The sequence below is a fragment of the Pholcus phalangioides genome, unplaced genomic scaffold, assembly GCF_987345545.1.
Source record: "Pholcus phalangioides strain wild (caught in Gottingen) unplaced genomic scaffold, Ppha-v1.0 ptg000011l_1, whole genome shotgun sequence".
NCBI lineage: Eukaryota > Metazoa > Arthropoda > Arachnida > Araneae > Pholcidae > Pholcus > Pholcus phalangioides.
In genome coordinates, this window is record NW_028301604.1 from 16,539,448 (window position 1) to 16,557,930 (window position 18,483).

Below are 18,483 nucleotides of genomic sequence, written 5' to 3' on the forward strand. Positions count from 1 at the left end.
AGAATAAATATTTAATATGATTCTAAAATAATTTTCTACTCTACAGAATTATTTTGGACAAAATTATATATGGGTTTTTTTTTCTTATAAAATATACAATTTGAATAAAGCATACCATAAACACTGAAGGGAAAACTATGGAATGATTTGACATTCTCTGATTCAAGATGGTTCTTGACCTTCCAAAATTTCTCCAACTGCTTATATATGTGCTTTGATATAAACCATCTGCTGTACTCTTTTTACAACAGATAAGTGTTTAAAAAAGTTCATTACATCATATATGTAATGTTGATTTCTGTTATTAAATTATCTAGATAATCACTGAGATACTCTTATTGTGCATTATACTCTTAGTGTTAGTTATACTCTTATTGTGCATTCTCCATCTTGAAATATATCTAGCGATCAAAATACTAAATTGTAGAACTAAAATGTCATTTAATTTGGCAATGCTAGCTTGTACATGAAGCTTAAGAAACTCCTGTAACTTATCCTTAGTCAAACTCATTTCTTACTTCTGCACTATGATATGGTATATTTATTAGCATTTATAATGCAATGGTTTTCCAATTGAAGCTGTATTTAATTTTAAATGTGTAAAACAAATGCTTTGGGTATCAAGTCCTGTCGGCTCTGCTTTGGTTGAAAATACTCTTTAAAACTCTATGAATGTGAAACTCTGTGAACACCCCGAGCTCTAAGGAATTTTTAGATGAAAATAAATTAGTTTAATTAATGTATTAAAGAATAAATAAGTGTATTAACAGATTCTGTGTGAGAATTTTTACATGGAATAAAATTTTGGGCAGATCAGAAAATTTAAAATATCAAAATAGATTCTCAGTAATTATAATTCCAAATATAAAACCCTTTAATCTACATAAAAGTAAGTGTTTTTTTATTTAGCATATATATCAGGTTAAAAAAACTATTTGACAACATTGACAAGTTTTTTACTGTTTTAATACTGATTTATAGTTTCTGAAGTCTAAAACCTAACTCTGTGATGCCCCTATCATACATATTTTTAATAAGCAGCACCATTCTACTTAGCAAACTGAACACAAGTTAAGATAAGCTTAGATAAATAAACCATAAAATTATATTTTATATGTTCTAGACTCTTATGTTGAAAAACTCAAAATTGCAAATTATAATTAATATTTTGTTTTAATTATTGTAATAAATTAGTGTTTAAAAATAAAACATTGTAATATACAAAAAAGTGAGTTTTTCATTATGTTATATACCTATTGTGTTCAAAACATTATCAAAAAGCATTCATTTAGGTTTTTGATGGTTTAAACCAGTTTTTGACAGTTTAAACCTGTTTTTGATGCTTGTCATGTCAAAAACCCAACCCTGACACTAAAGCTGAAAAATCGCTAAAAAATTCATATGCACTGCTATATGAGGGATTCACACAACCATAGTATACCAAGTCCATTTATCTTTATTATGGATGATAATAACTTAGTCTTCGATAGATAATTCCGTTCAAGTGATGTAAAGGAATTATATATGTCAAAGTTCAGTTAAAACTATCATTTTTTAGCGCCCTGCTTTTACAAAAACTTTAGGGTGTTGTTATCCATAATAAAGATAAATGAAATTGGTCTACTATAGCTGTGAGCACCTCATTATAAAATCTAGGATCATTATCAATTAAAAACATATCACACTGAGTTCAATTGTAATTCTGAGTTCAATGAAAGATAACTCACAGCCATGTGTTCACTTGACTGCACAGGTTGAAAACCAACAAATGATATTTGCATAGACAGCAAAGTTCCAAGACAATATAGCTGAAATCAAACAATTTAAAATCTATCAATACAACGAAACATCTATGGTGATTGAATTCACTGAAATTTTTTATTAATTTTCATAAAAAGTGCATTAACTAAAAAATATGTTTAGTTCAAATAGACGAAATGAACATTAAGACATTCACTTCCATCAGATTTCTTGCTGTTGAAACATTTTTTGCTCCTGGCAATTTCAGAAATAAAAAAAATCAGCATTGAAAGGAAATACAAGTAAAAACAGTAAGCTAACATGCGCGTAATCTATAATTGAAGTTGGCATGTTCTGATCTGTTTATAACTTAACTAATCACAAAATTATAAAACTTAAGGAATATTATAATGCAGAGAGTTTTCACTAGTGGAATGGCCTAGAAGGTCATCTAGACTATGTAGATTTGATAAGAAAAGTGGTCTAAGGTAAATAAGTCAAATTGAACTGAATGGTTTTAGTGTTGTCCATCTTTTTTAAGATATTTTTTTACATTTTCCTGTTCAATGTCAGCAAGGTCGTTTTTGACAAATGAAGCACTTCCATTTCTAGCTTTTGCAGAGCTTTATAAACATTGAATATGCCTCTGCATGTCCAAAAAATGCAGAAGACAATTAAATGCTATTGAGTAGCATCAGAATCAAAAACCTACAATAGACCTATGTATCCAACTGCTTTGTAATGCAAACTGTTGTTTCACCTGTGCATAAAATGTACACCATAATTTTGAATGACGAATGTTAGTTACTGTAAAATGTACTAAATACAAAATTTTTTCCATCCAGACCGAAGTTTTTAATGACTACTCAATACATGGACACAAAATGAGTTTATGAACCCTTAAACTAAGCAAAAAAAATTAATGAACCAAATTGTCCACATACACCCCCAAACAACCTGAAAAAAAAATTATAGAAATAGCCAAATCATTAATTGCAATCTACTACATTTGAATTACTTGGCAATATTTCTATGATTTCCTCTTCATTTAAAAAAGTTACACGAGTTTTGTTGACAAAATTTGGTAAGAAAAGTAAGACATTTTACTGAAAAGTAGGACAAAAATAGAGAAACCCTGCATTTTTAATAAAAACCCCTTCATGTGCTGACAGTGTTAAACAAAAAAAAAAAAAACAAAAAAAACAATTTTATGACCGAAATTCGCTGAGTTACGAAACACTGAATTTTGTGAACTTTAGAGACATTCCTGATCAGAAAATGCATCTCACACACATATTACAGCTAAGATTACAAAAATTGTGAGGGTCATTTGAAAATCTATATCTAACAATGACTATAAATCTAACATTCATAAATTTATATCTATATAAACCATCTTTATATTTCATTGAATAAAATAACATGGGGAAGTTATTAGGATGCTCCTGAGGAATTGATCACAAATTATTAGACTCAATTAATTAACCCTAGATAACTAGCCATTCATCCCACAGACTACTGAGTAACACTGATTTAAGTTTAGTTATCTGGGGTTAAATAATTTTGTGTTTCTCCGTAAGAGAGAGAAAGGTGTTTCAAATTCAATTAGTTAAGTTGGTCAGTTTTTATTGATTTTTTTTTTTTTTTTTTAACATGTCAATTCATGAAGAATTTTTTTTAGTAAATACAGTAGAGCCTCAATGAACTGGAGTAATAAGTTCAGAGTCACCTCAAATAATGAGATCCTTGGTTAATAGAGATGATCCCTGAAAATATTAAAAACAAATGTCTGTGTTCATCAGGTAAATTTACTTTCAAACAAATAAAAATCAAACTAATACATAATGGTAAATGTAAGGATTATGCAAAAAATATTTTCAAATCACCAGGTTGACTAGTTTTCTTTAACCATAATGTACTGTCCTGTCCCAGTGAAAAATAACATGACCTATTAATGTTGATCTGACCATGCGCCCCAGTTAATAAAGACTGCCGCTGTGGTGGTTGAGTGGTCATAATGACGGACTCGAACCCCACCATCACCATAGTGATGGTCAGCTGAAGTTGGTTTCCTGTGGTTCCCAACTTCGAGGTGCAAATGCGAGCAGATCTCCCATTAAAAAGTCTCGCCACAGAGAGCAACAGGCCTACAACAATTAATTATTCAATCATTACACTTCACTCATATTTAGAAAAACTGGTGGCAGATGGCAGCACTACACATAACAAGCATTACACGTAAACAAACTTTACGTCAGGTTTCACTACACATACACACACATTCCCGCATGTACCAATTCGTTAGAGGTTCCGCAGAGGAATATGAATGAGGTACATGTGTGGTTTAGTAGTAGTAGTTAATAAAGACTGACTTAGAATTACCACAAGGGCTGACGAAAATTTAACGACTGAAAATTTAAATTTTGTAACACTATTTTTTTTACTTGAAAAATAGTCTCTAGGATATAATAGAGGAAAACATGAATTTTCTTTTAATTGAAACTTTTCTCTAAGAATAAAGGTTAAAGAATTAGTTACTAGGGCAATGATGGAAAGTGGACACCCTGTACATCAACAGACATTCAACAAAATCTTTTCCTACACCAGCAGTTCTTAGCCAGAGGTCCACAGACACCCCCCCCCTTCCCCTAGATGTCCTTGGAGAGGTTTTGGAGTTCATGAGCTAGGACAAGCTAACAATTAACATGTTTTTACATTATGTGCTGAAATTATATTCTGTGGAGGGGTCTGTGTGGCCTTTATCTTACTGGTAAAGGGAATTCCTAACTGTCTTATTAGCACAAGGGGGTCTGTGGAACACGAAAGGTTAAGAACCCCTGTTCACATTAAATGTTTTTCTCTATGAGGTACTTCTGTAGGAGAGCTACAGGAAACATAAATTAACTTTTGTGGAACTATATATATCATTTGATCATTTTTGTCGCACCACGGTCATTTTCTGTACACGAGGGCTAATTAGACCGGCACCTACAATTTATTGCCAATTCCGAATGGCAGGCTTGTTTTTTATACTCGTCGAGGGGTTGGTGCACTAACCCCTCTATGGGGGACTCCTTGCAGTAGCAATTTCTTTTTTCCCTGCAGTCTTGTTGCCGTTTTTGTTGTACCCCTGTGTCAGGAAAGTATTCTGACAAGGATGAACCGGGTATCAAACTCGCGACACCTCTAAACATCCTTTGGTACTTTAGGCGAGCATCTTATCGACCTGGGCTACTGCGCCCGGAACTATATGTAGAGTAGCTTATCTTCTAGAAAGTACAGTATAATTAGGCTTTACAAAATATAAATATATTCAATTATTTACATTTAAATCATTACTCACCATGCTGTAAGCTACATAAATTCTATGAGAGAATCTTCCAGTTAGCATTAGTGCCAAAACGTGCAATGGTATCAAATTTATAAGAAAAACATAACCTCCCCATGATGAAACCTAAAATATAAAATAGTGAAGCAATTTCAGAAAACGGAAAAAAAAATTTTTTTCAAAATATCAGTAAAGCTAGCTTTATCAAATCTCAGACTTAATAAAACTGTTTTTCTCCACAAAATAAAATAACATCCAATAGTCATCACTTGCTGGGGGAAAAGGCTACAATATATATTGTATGCCCATACTGAGTTGGCCTCTGACCTTGACGAGTGAAAGGAGGGTTTATTTTCCAAAGGGGAAAGGGAAAAACTCTCTAATATAGTGCAAAAGACGCAAACGGAAAATACCAACCTGCTCCTTTTCCCTGTAATCTTTTTACCGAAAGATAAATGGAATCTCCCATCATGACATAGCCAGAGGCCAACTCAGCGTGGGTGTACAATATTTTCTTCGTTTTAATTTTAACTAATTCCTCGTACACTGCTAATATGTATATATTTCAAAGGCTTTGAAAAACTTTCTTGGATTACAAATACTGTAATGTCATTATACCACGGGTGTCTATGAAGACATGGAAATCACACATATACTGCTAATAATAATTCTAATTTAGCAAGTGTATTAAAGTGGGTCCCTTCACTTTTCTTCTTAAAGAACACTATAGCTTTGGCTTAATTTAATGGCAAATCCCAAAATATTATTATTTGGGATTTGTCATTACATCACTAGATTATAAACTTACTAGATTATTACTAACTTACCAATGTTAGAAATGTCATAAATCAAAATTATTTTTCAAATTTTAAAATATTTTTAAAAAAAATTTGAAAATTACCCCAAGAAATTCTACAATTAAAAAAATAAGGCCTTATTGCTAATAAGGAGAACTTTATGATTTGAATAGACTTTTTAAAATATTCTATGAAGGCCTCAGAAAACCCTAGTGAACTGAGTCAACAAGATACTCGGATGTTAATGAAAAAAATTGGTATTACAAAAATTGGAAAAAATAACTAAGGGTATTTTTATACTTTAAATTTTTAAACCTTGTCATATATACAGGGTGATTATAAAAAAACTATCCCGACATATGGGCCCCTAACTATACCATTCACAGAAACTGAATGAAATTTTGGCATAAGGTATTTTGATGTATGCGCTCAAGAATGATATGGAAAACAACAGTGTCACTCTAACAGTTACGGTTACAGTGAGAAAATTTGGAAAATATCAAATGGCAACACCAAGTTTTTTGTATTGGAATGTGATCTCCATTGTGAAAAACCCTAAATAGCGTTTGAACGGCAACTGTAGCATGGAAATCACCGGCGGTAGATAGGCTAAAAGTGAGGACAACCAATAAGGACAGAGAAGCAGCATAAAATAAAGCATTTTATTGTGTTTCACAAATTTTCCACATGACCTTGTAGAGGACTAATCAGGCTGGGATCTCAGCCGAAGAAACGGTGTGACGGATGAAATGAACATTAATACTCTGGTGCACGGCAAAGTCCTTTTTACTTTTACCTTGCCTAGCTCCAGGGGATTTTCGTGCTACAGGTGCCATTCCAACGCTACTTAAGTGTTTTTCAGTATGGAGATCGCATTCCAATACAAAAAACTTGGTGCTGCCATTTGATATTTTCGAAATTTTCTCACTGTAGCCGTAACTGTTAGAGTGACACTGTTGTTTTCCATATTCTTGAGCGCATACCTCAAAATACCTTATGCCAAAATTTCATTCAGTTTCTGTGAATGGTATGATAGTTAGGGGCCCACATGTCGGGATAGTTTTTTTATAATCACCCCGTAAATGAATTTATATTGAAATTTTATAATCATTAAAAATTATTACCATATAAAAATAAGCAACAGCACACATTGCAGACCAATATATAGCACCAGTTTTTACAGCTTTTATCCACATGTAATATGTCAGCAACATACAAAATATTGCTATGCCTTCATTATCATATGAACCTGCCACAGATCTTGAGATATATCCCGGTACAATTGAAATCATTACAGCAGCAACTAAACCAGCACCAGGATCCTATAAAATATGATTAAAAATGTAGGGTCCACGTAAATTTAATCTAAAAAGTTTAAAATCAACTTATAAACATTTACAGAAACTCTGAAAAATGGCAACATTGTAAAAATATAAAAACAAGAAACATAAAGAAGCTTCTGCAAGACATTGCTATCACAAAAGGTGAGGGTGCCGAGGTCTTAGCTTCTTTCCTTTAGGAAAGTTCCCTTTCCCTTTGTCTAATTTACGTTAGTAAAACAAATAGTTTGTTACTAAAGTATAATGCATGTAATAAAGAAAATTTCTCTCCTGGGTTTATATATACACAGTATAAAGTATAGTGTATTTATGACATGAATGTCGCTCTCCGCTTGTTAATACAAGATATACGGAAGACTGGATGTTGTGAAGATATTTATTATTTCAGATGTTTATTTTTTAAGGAAGGAAAAAACTCATCTCTGCCTCCACCGGGAGTCGAACCCGGGTCCCTCGATTGCCGGACGAGTGCTCTGACCACTAAGCTACAGAGGAGATAGAGATTTTCCTTCGCTAGAGCGTATATATGCCGAACGGAACCGTGCGATGGACGGTGAAACCGATCAGCTAATAGCTCATTGACGACGAGCCACCAGAGGGCTATATATATGACATGAATGTCGCTCTCCGCTTGTTAATACAAGAGTTTTTTCCTTCCTTAAAAAATAAACATCTGAAATAATAAATATCTTCACAACATCCAGTCTTCCGTATATCTTGTATTAACAAGCGGAGAGCGACATTCATGTCATATATATAGCCCTCTGGTGGCTCGTCGTCAATGAGCTATTAGCTGATCGGTTTCACCGTCCATCGCACGGTTCCGTTCGGCATATATACGCTCTAGCGAAGGAAAATCTCTATCTCCTCTGTAGCTTAGTGGTCAGAGCACTCGTCCGGCAATCGAGGGACCCGGGTTCGACTCCCGGTGGAGGCAGAGATGAGTTTTTTCCTTCCTTAAAAAATAAACATCTGAAATAATAAATATCTTCACAACATCCAGTCTTCCGTATATCTTGTATTAACAAGCGGAGAGCGACATTCATGTCATATATATAGCCCTCTGGTGGCTCGTCGTCAATGAGCTATTAGCTGATCGGTTTCACCGTCCATCGCACGGTTCCGTTCGGCATATATACGCTCTAGCGAAGGAAAATCTCTATCTCCTCTGTAGCTTAGTGGTCAGAGCACTCGTCCGGCAATCGAGGGACCCGGGTTCGACTCCCGGTGGAGGCAGAGATGAGTTTTTTCCTTCCTTAAAAAAAAAAAAAAAAAATAAACATCTGAAATAATAAATATCTTCACAACATCCAGTCTTCCGTATATCTTGTATAGTGTATTTATTGTATACACTTTATGTGAAAGAGATGGAGTAGGAAGGAATCTCTTCTTTTGATTGAATTTCAATATAGTACCATGCTGTGTACCAAGAAGGATAAAATATTTCTACAACTATGGCTAGCTGAAATTAACCTGCTTTAAAAATTGTTGAACCAGTTTCAACTACTAGTTGATTTCAAGGAATATTAGACACTTAGTTAATATTTATTTATTGCTTTTGCAATGCAACTAATTTTTTTTATTATTAAATTTTATAACCTATCAATAGCATATCATGGCTATAAAAAAATATTTAAAAAATTATATATATGACCATGTACAGTTGAACATAGACTAAACCGGTGATTCCCAATGTGGGGCCCACACCCCAAACGGGATAATCTAATTTTTAAGGGTGGACAATTTTAGAATGAGTATTTCTATTCAGGCTTATATAGAAAAATAGGAAATTTCAGAATTTTTCCATTTTTGTATCAATTCAATTTTTTTTTAAAGTAATATTTCTTGACTTTTTTCATTACTGATTTTCAGTGGTTTTTTGGAAGGGATTTTGACCAGGGGTTCTAAATGTTTTGTGTTTAACAAATAATTCATGCCAGTAAGATGAAGTCCACGGACCGTGTCAATAAAATGAAAAAAAATTAAGGCCACAGACCCCCTTTAAAAAATAATATTCTGTACATACCAATGTAAATCTGAGTTAATTAAGAGTATCCATATATTTCAGGCTGTTATGCTGTTTTTGAGGCTTTTGTACTGTGGTGGACATCATCAGTGCAGGTTCCAGCAAGTAAAGAGACAAAACAACCTTTTTGAAATACATTTACTGGCGACTGGTGCTTTGGCTAAAGTGGCCATGGAATCTGTATCGTCATTGTGATGTGGAGCAAGTGGCGTATCGACGACATAGATAGTCTGCAATCTTCTGAAGACACAGTTTCGTCTTCTTACTCGCTGTCACCTGCAACAATAATGTCCACCACAATAGTGCATCGAACGTCCTGCTTACCAAATGTTCAAACACAGTATAACCCAAAAAGTATGGATATATACTCTATTCAATGAGTTGATTGTTTTCCCATCAAAGTCCACGGACCCGCTAAAGTCTCTCCAAGGATCCCTGTTAAGAACTACTGCTTTCAACTAAGTAAATGACTTTTTTGGCTCCCTCAACGCGAATAGGAGTTCACTTTTTGAATAAAAATAATGAAAAGTAACAGGGAAAGAGAAAGGGTAGGGGAGTTTCCGTTTAGCAAAATTTAAAAGGACGCAAAGCAAAAAAAAAAAAAAATTAAAAAACCGAACTTTGTGAAAGAACTATGAAGTTTCACAGGGAGGGGAGTATCCCTCTAGACCACTTCAGTGGAGCATGGCCTAAAAAAGGTTGGGAATCACTGGATTAGACACTCAAAATTCAAATATTTGGGTGGGGGGAAAGGTTACCTTTAGTTCCTTTATAAGCAGATAAGTGATGTGACTGTAGTTAAACTTCAGAACAAAGACAAGGAGACACATATTTTGCATTTCCATTTGTCATATTTATGAATCATTTTCACTTAGGAATTGCCAGTTGATCTCTTGGGAGATTGACCACTTAGTTAATTTTTGTTTATTGCATTTTCTATATCATTAATTTTTGGATTTTTTAATTTTTTAACCCAACAATAGCATATCATGGTTGTAAAATAATTTTCATTTAATATAACCTAGCAGTTAAACATAGACTAAGCTGAAAGGATGAAACTAAAAAATGAAATGCTATAGACACACAAATATTTAAAAAAAACCCCAAAGAGTGGGGTTACCTTCAGTTCCTTCGTAAGCAGATAAGTGATGACCGTAGTTAAACTTGAGAACAAGGGTGCCAAGAAGACACATACATTTCGAATATCTATTGTCACATTTATGAAGCGTAATACATGGTATATTGTAGCTGATGTTATCATTAAACCTATAAAAAAATCAGTTATATAAAATATTTTTAGAATTCAAAAACTGTAATCAACATTGTATATTTGTATTCAAATCTCATTATGTATAATACAATACCACAGAAACTATTGCATTTCAATAATACAACAGAACAGCAATCAAGCAAATTAGTGAAGATTAAGGAGATCTGAATAATCAAAAATCATGATAAATTACAAAAAATTATTGCAATTAAAGATTCACATTTCAAAGATAAAAAAATTTAAGTAATTTTACTGAATTTATAAATGTTGCAATCGAGGTATATTTTAATTGTAACCATGTTTTGAAATCAAGGTTTATTATGATATTAATATCCATTGGTGGGAGTGGGTTAAAAAAAAACTGAACAAATTTTACATGCCTAATAATTCATACAATCACTATTTTAAAAGATGACTAGGTTAAAAGATATCTAAAAAATTGCATTAATCTAATGCAAAGGTTTCCAACATTTTTGTTCATAGGGAACCCTCCCTTTATGCTTATGAGACTGTTCCATGGAACCAAAACAAACACATGAATGTTTCTATAATACATTTGATATTTTATTGCACTTTTTACCAATGAAAAGTTGAACAGCTTTTGATACTATAAAACCCAGAAACGTGATCTGATGACCTCATCAAGATTGCACAATACTTATTTAATCTTTTTTTGTGTGTCTTGGTAAAAGCCCGGAGACTGGTAAATTCTAAGTTTTATCAGCAAAATCTAGTATTTACCAAAACAAGCAGGTAAAGGCCCAAAATAGAAATGTCGAGCATATAATGGTTATAAGCATTATTATTAAAAAATTTAATTTTTGGAACACAAAGGCTCTACCATCCTCAGAATTTATAAATAATTGCAGTGAACCACCTTGCTATAACCATATTCAATATAATAAATCTCTCTATAATGATGTTTTTTAAATCTTGTTTAGGATTGTTTATAGTCCAATATTAGATTCCTCTTGATACAAAACGATATCATTTACTACTATAAATCCATCTATACCGATACTTTTTAAAAAGATTTTGAAGCTGCTACAACAGCATTCTTTTATACCTCACTCAAAATCACCTTCAATATAGGCTGCATGCACAGTAAAACCCCTCTTAACAGTCACCCCCAGATGCAGTAAACCCTCTTTTGCAGCAAAATAATAATTTCCCATTGTATAACAAGAGTATGCATTTCAAACCCTTGATTAACACAGTCACCCCTCTTTTACAGATTTTTTTTTGTCCCATGGGTGTCCATAAAAGAAAGATTTCACTGCACGATCAAATTTGTCATCTATTTTTGTTCTTCAGAGGATGTCTAATAACACTGGTATTTTCCATCACCTGATCACAGAAAGTATTAATATACCTATGTGTTCCTAATTTCTGTGTAATATGAAAAGTGCAATGTGATAAACTCCCTATAACGATGCAAAATATCTCCCTTTTATTGACCATCTATCCAGTGGTTCTCTAACTTTTGTCACCCAAATTTTGCCCAATTCATGATTTGTATGCAGCTCCTGAGAATAGTTCAATAGATATTTTCACCTTTAGATATTTCAAAGCTCAACAATAGTACGACTAGAATTTTGAACTACCTAGAATGACAGTACAGGTCAAAATGACCGCTGTAGGAAAAAAAATCAATATAAATTATTTTTATTTACCGAAACCTCAACAGTATCTATTCAGTCTGACATATTTTTGCAATAAATCCTTGTTTGCATCAATTTTTTATATATTTTTTTGCAATTTTAAACAAAAGGACTAGTTATGACAAAGACTAATCCTGTGTTTTGTTACTTTAAAAAGAGGTTTGACTATGATGTTTTTAGCTCTGCTAATACACAGCTTCATTTTCACTTGGCAGTCCACTTACAAAGTTTGAAGCATAATAAGCTTCAGAAATTTGTGAAGACATTGCATGTGAGGTAGAGTAATAAAATTTCATAATTTCTGGCAGAAATGTCCTTTGTCCCTGATTTATAGTTAGTATGTGCATGGTACTCAATACCTAGATTTCCTCTGCTTATCAACTGTTGAATTATTTCTTTGCTCCGTTGAAAGCATGATATGTGGTAAAATAATGATTCCCCATATCATCCAGCACGGATTCTAGGCTTGGTTCTTTTGTGGGGCCCCAGGGTCTCTCTATATTGAATTTAAATTGTGGAGAAACAAAAAATGACAAAAACCGTCTCGACCCTGTCCATGGGTAAAATCGTGAAAAATTAAGATTCTTTTCATCATGCGACATTATACCAGTAAATGCAATGCAGAAAAAACATGAAGATCTGAGTAGAAAAATTTCATTTTGCAGGAATGCTAAATGAATTGAATACTGGGCGAGTTCAAAAGCGTACCTTTGAAAGATATAAAATGGGTACTGGAGAAAAGCAAACACTATCATAGAACATCTGTTCCCTCATTATTAATGTTCGTGTAATACTGTCCATTTCAGCATGTTTTGTAATCACATTAGTTAAATATCTCTATAGTGGTCAAAATGACTGCTACCGCCTTTCTAGGTAGAAAATTTTATCACTACACTATGAACCCTAAAACATTTATATTTCAGGAATTTAAGAGCCTTAACAAGATGAGAAAAGTCATGAAATTTCAACAACCTCAGATAAACCGTTTGGTATAATTTCATGTCAAAGTAGCTTTGCAGTCAACATGACTGCTTTCACTGTCTAGTGCTATTAATAGGCACAAAAATAAATATCTTCAGCTTGCAGTGACAAAGGTTGGTGCCGCTCCCCAGAAGCCACGACACACACACTTCGAGAAACACTGATCTAATCAATTATAATTTTTTATGGCAAATAAATGCTTATAATTTTCTGATAATACCAGGATATCAACCTCGAGTAGCTCTTGAGCCATGGGACCCTTGTGCGGCTGCGTGGGGTGTCAAATCAGAGTTGAAAGGACGAAAAAACTTTGTCGACAAAAAAACATAATCAAGGGTGCCAAAAATAGTCTAGCAGAAAATAGGGAATCTAGGTACCAGAAATAGGGTCTCAAAAAGGTAGATTTTTTCTCAAGTCGCCTCTGTCAGCAATGCCAATCTAAGGTCTCTATGTTGAGATTGTTGCTTATGCAGTCAAATGGCTCATAATTTATCTTATGAACAATAAATGAAACCTTTTAAGACATTACTGGAAGAAGAATCCACTATTGATGAAATGGATGAAAACATTTCTGACAATGAACCTATTAGAGATCACTATCATCAGAGGTTGAAAGACGATACGATTCTCATTGGAAATTTATTTTTAATACTTTTGTGAACATGAAAGCATTAATTGTTTTTACAGCCTCTGCATTCATTAATATTTCAAACTAATTAATGATTCTCTGCATATAGCTCAAGAAAAATTAAACTGGCCTCAGAAGCCCGGGCGAGTGCTGGTGTTCATCAGGTTGGTCGTGGGTTAAGTAGTGTCATGATCGCAATTCCCCCCCCCCCACTTTAAAGTATTCAATTCGAAGTTAACATGTTCCTACATTCCTTCCCATGCTGAGAAACTTTGCAGCACATTCATTTCATTTACATCAGATATAAGCTGCTGGGGTCCAACAACATTGATGTCAATATGTGAAAGCATAATCATGTCATAAAGCCGCTCCAGCCGTAATATGCCTTGTTTTTCAAAATATCTCTTGCATCAGAAAGACACCTACATTATAACCTTATGAGTTACGACTGCTGAGATATAGTTTTTAATAGTTTGAATGACTCGCCAAAGAGCCGGATAAATGTAACTATTTTTCACAATTTGTCCAGCCAATCAAATTGGTTGTTCGCAGGAACAAAGGAACCAAAATCAAATGTTTTAACTTTCTCCACAGCCTTGTGAGAGAGAGAGAACTCACTCACTGGAGCTCCAGGAGTACAGTTTGACAATGGTGTAGTTTTAAGTGCTAAGAGTGTTCTAGTGCAATTTGGGATTCTTTTGTGGCAATTTGTTTTTAATTTTTTAGATTTTTGGAAATGAGGGGCCTTGGAAACTTTGGTGTTACATCATGAAGCACTCTCAGGACGTGGGCACCATTGGCACTTGATATGGATTAAAGGAGACCATGGTGATGAGTGGCTAAATATTTTTATTATTAATAAATTGATTGCATGTGAGTGCATGACATACAATGTTGACATAAAATATAAAATATAGATGAGAATTAATTATGTTTGTTCATGGAAAAATTACCTTTGATTGATTGATCGTTAATGGACATGTTTAAATAAAATAATTAATGCGGCACAATATAGATTGAGTATTTATTAATCAATGTTTTCTTTTATACTTATTATCTCCACGACCATGGCCTCGTAAAAGTAGTGATAATAAATTGATAACAGACCAACAAAAATGTATGCTGGTTCCATCACAGGTAAAACAAAATGGGCTTTCACCATTTAGTTTTGCAATGGGTTTAATAAAACCCCAAAAAATGAGAACATCTGTGAACATTTTCAAACTTTGTCAGTTTTTGCTTCAGTACTACTTTTACCATATCATATATATTAGAGACAATTTTAATGTCTAACTGGAACCATACATATTATACAAATTCTTTACTTTCTTGCACAGTGACCTTGTTCTTTAACTTAATACTCTACCATTCGGCCCTGAACAGATTGTATAATCCTTTAGTCTATTATGTAAACAGTAATATGTACTTGTATTTTGCATTTGTATTTTGTGTATATATATGCATATATTTTTTCTTTTGTGCTTATTGTTTGTTATGTTGCATATGTGTGTGTAAATAAATTGCAAATTTCCAAACTTTGTAAGATCATAAAGTGTGTGTATGATTACAAATAAGTAATAAGAGAGAAGTTAAATAGATTTCCACAATACAAACCAAAGTCAAAAGCCCTTACCTGGATATATAGTTCCACCGATGATACGACCAAGAGGATACCAAGCCCTATCATCAAACCAATTATGGAAATTATAGAATCTGTTTTCTGCTAGGTAACGTGTTGTGCGGTAATTGAAGTATGGATCAAACTCATGAATGACGCTTTCAAACCGCAAAACAGAGAACAATCTACATGAAAAGGCTACAAAACAAACACTTGTGAATATCTAAGAAATATAAAAATATAAAGCTACAATATTGTTTCATCAGTCACTGAACGAAAAATAATGAGCTAAAATATAAGTTTCTCTATCTGAATAAATACCAATCTACAAATGAAATCTAATACAAAAATCCATTTTTCCGAAGACTTAATTACCTAGCACCCCTTCCATTACACTAGCATGCAAAATTAGAGGATAGATGACAAATATTCATTTATATCTGAAGAAGTGTTCAACAAAAAGTATTTACTGATTTTTTTCTTAAACTTGTATTATTTTTATTTTTACTTATGCTAGTATAAATATTTATTTTATTCATTTATAGTTTAGGTTTAATGTTTGTTACATCTGACAATGTCACTAATAATATCTTGCTGGTTATCCAATGATTGTAATTTATTCAACATACAACTGGCTGTGTGAGCATCATAGAATCTGTTACTCTACTGTATATGTGTCTTTCACAGTATCACTTCAAAAAAGATGCATATAAAAAAAACTTAGTTTTAAATACTAAACAACCTATAATATCTTATGCCATGTCAGAGATACCAATGACGTGCTATAGCTCGTCAACTACCTGGAATTTTGAAATAGGACTCATAAAAATTTGGTTCACAAGTCCTGCAGGATGCGTTCTTTTAGTTCTAAAAATATATATATAGAAAGAAACCTCCCCAACTTCTTTTTCCTCTTTCTACCACCTATCATAATCGCACGACATTGAAAACCAGTTTTACTACTTTGAAGTATAGATGAAGCATTTTACTGTATTGTCTTGACATAATCTGCAGGTTGTTGAAAAATAAAATGAGATCAGTTGTGTCCTTGAATAAGGGGCTGTATAACAAATTTTCCAATTTCAGAGAGTGTTTCCTCTGCGGGTTACTTAACAGAAATTACAGTACTTTCGCGACTATCTACCCACATTCAAAGACAGTCCATACTGCATAAATTTGAGTCGTTCATACAAGATTGTGAATGCATATTTTTTGAAACATCGTAAATGTTTGGAACATCTGTTCAAATTGTTAAAAAATTTCTGACATCGTTGGAGAGGGGGACAGAATCTGTAAAAACTTTATATTGAATATTCACAGTTTTGACATCTAGTCGCTATGTGGTCGTTCCCGTTTCGCGTCGTGAAAATCAGGTGAGTGCACTGCTTGCCAATATGCATTTAGATGCGTGATTCACACATTAAAATTCAATTTTACCCCTCCAAATTTTGTTGAGGAGTGAAAATACTCCTTCAAATTTTAGGTAATTTTTTTAATATAGTTATTTCTCACTCGTAAATTAAAAAAAATACCCCTTAAAATTTTTGAGAGGAGTGGAATTGCTCATCAAGATTATTTCTTGGAGGGGGCACAAAGATTTCTTCTGCAAAAATTTTGGGTCACAAATTCTCAACAAGAATTTTAAATTAACAGATAGTATAAGAATGTTTTTTTTTTTTTAAATATCTTTATTTTCTGCAAAAATATTTTTAATTTTTGATATCTGTGTGGGGGGAGCACAGGCCCCCATGCCCTCCTCGGATTTTGTTTTCAGCAAAAATCTGAGTTTGCAACCTGCAATTGCTTAGTGGTAATCAGCTAAATACAATTTTCTAAAGTTTTCCAACTTTGAGTAGGCTATCCCTTTGAAAAAAAGAAAAAGCTCTGTTGCCACGACAAGACCTACAAGACAAATATATATGCATTACGTTTCAAATCCACACATTAGCAATTTGGAGGATAGATGGCACCCTATTAAGCACAAAACATGCCAAACATTGGACACACACAAGCACACTGTTAAGTTTCAACAACATAAATCTGACATAGCTCCCCATATTCAGGTGTAAAAGTATGTGGCAGTTAAATGGTGGTAGATCAGAGTTGTGGACCATTCAGAGAGGGAAAAGAAAATAGTTCTGCCAAGAAATCGCTTCACAAGAATTTATATGATGGAAATCAGAAGATAAACTTCAGAATCTCATTAGCTCTTTCAATAATATCTTTTGATTGAATTGCGAAATTTTTCCGAATTGGAAAATCAACCACAACAGAATTTATACATTGATTTTTATCAATAAATATATAAATGTGCCCAATTTAATTATATCTGTTTTAGATTTATTACATGTGCTAAATTTTATTAATATGTTGCATTTTCAGTGTTTATGAGTTTCTTTGCAAGCTTTCTCTACTAGTAGACAATGAAAGTAAAAGAACCTAGTTATAATGAACCTTTGGATTGAACATCTTTTTAGAAACTAATTATTTGATTCACAGGGATAGCAGTGAATGATGTGCATGTGTGGGGGGGAGGGGGGACCATACTCTAACTTTTTTCAAGAGGGACCCAGATAAATCAGAATACAGAGGTGCATGACGGACGCATTTTCGATCTGCTCCGAAGCTATATTGAAAATTTTTAGTTTCAATTATTTAATTTTTATCTGAATTTATGTGTACGTGCATTTATGTTTTAAATTAATTCTTGTGCTTCTACTGGTGATCCAATGGCCAAATCGACAAAAAATAATAGGAAAAATGACTAAAATTGATGAGATCTTCCGCCCACTTAACCAACTCTACAGATCTCCAACAGATGATCCAGCTGGTCTATGGTCTACTGGCGAATGGATCATCTAAGCACCCATGACACAATTCACCCACTGATGGTTCCTGCAATGATGACTTTGAATGCACCGAGCTCAGTGATCGGGAATTGCTTGAAGAACTGAGAGCCCTTGTGGTAAATAATTCATCAATACTATTCAGATTTGCAGACCGCCAGATTTCCGATTCTATTGATAAGTTATCAAAAATAACAAGTGATCTTGATGTGGCAAGTCAAGAGAGGGATGACCTGCACACGAAAAAT

At 33.3% G+C, this 18,483-nt stretch overlaps 1 protein-coding gene across 1 annotated transcript in view; it reads right to left on the reverse strand.

Moving 5' to 3' along the window:
- The window catches only part of Stt3A (catalytic subunit 3A of the oligosaccharyltransferase complex), a 77,967-nt gene that overhangs the window by 48,488 nt on the left and 10,996 nt on the right, over nt 1-18,483 (reverse strand). Inside the window, exons 3-7 of the mRNA XM_089239152.1 lie at nt 15,405-15,587; nt 10,352-10,497; nt 6,990-7,187; nt 5,084-5,194; nt 1,728-1,808 (exon numbers count right to left, since the gene is read on the reverse strand). Of these exons, the coding sequence (XP_089095278.1) occupies nt 1,728-1,808; nt 5,084-5,194; nt 6,990-7,187; nt 10,352-10,497; nt 15,405-15,587 (719 nt within the window). The remainder of the gene's footprint in view (nt 1-1,727; nt 1,809-5,083; nt 5,195-6,989; nt 7,188-10,351; nt 10,498-15,404; nt 15,588-18,483) is intronic.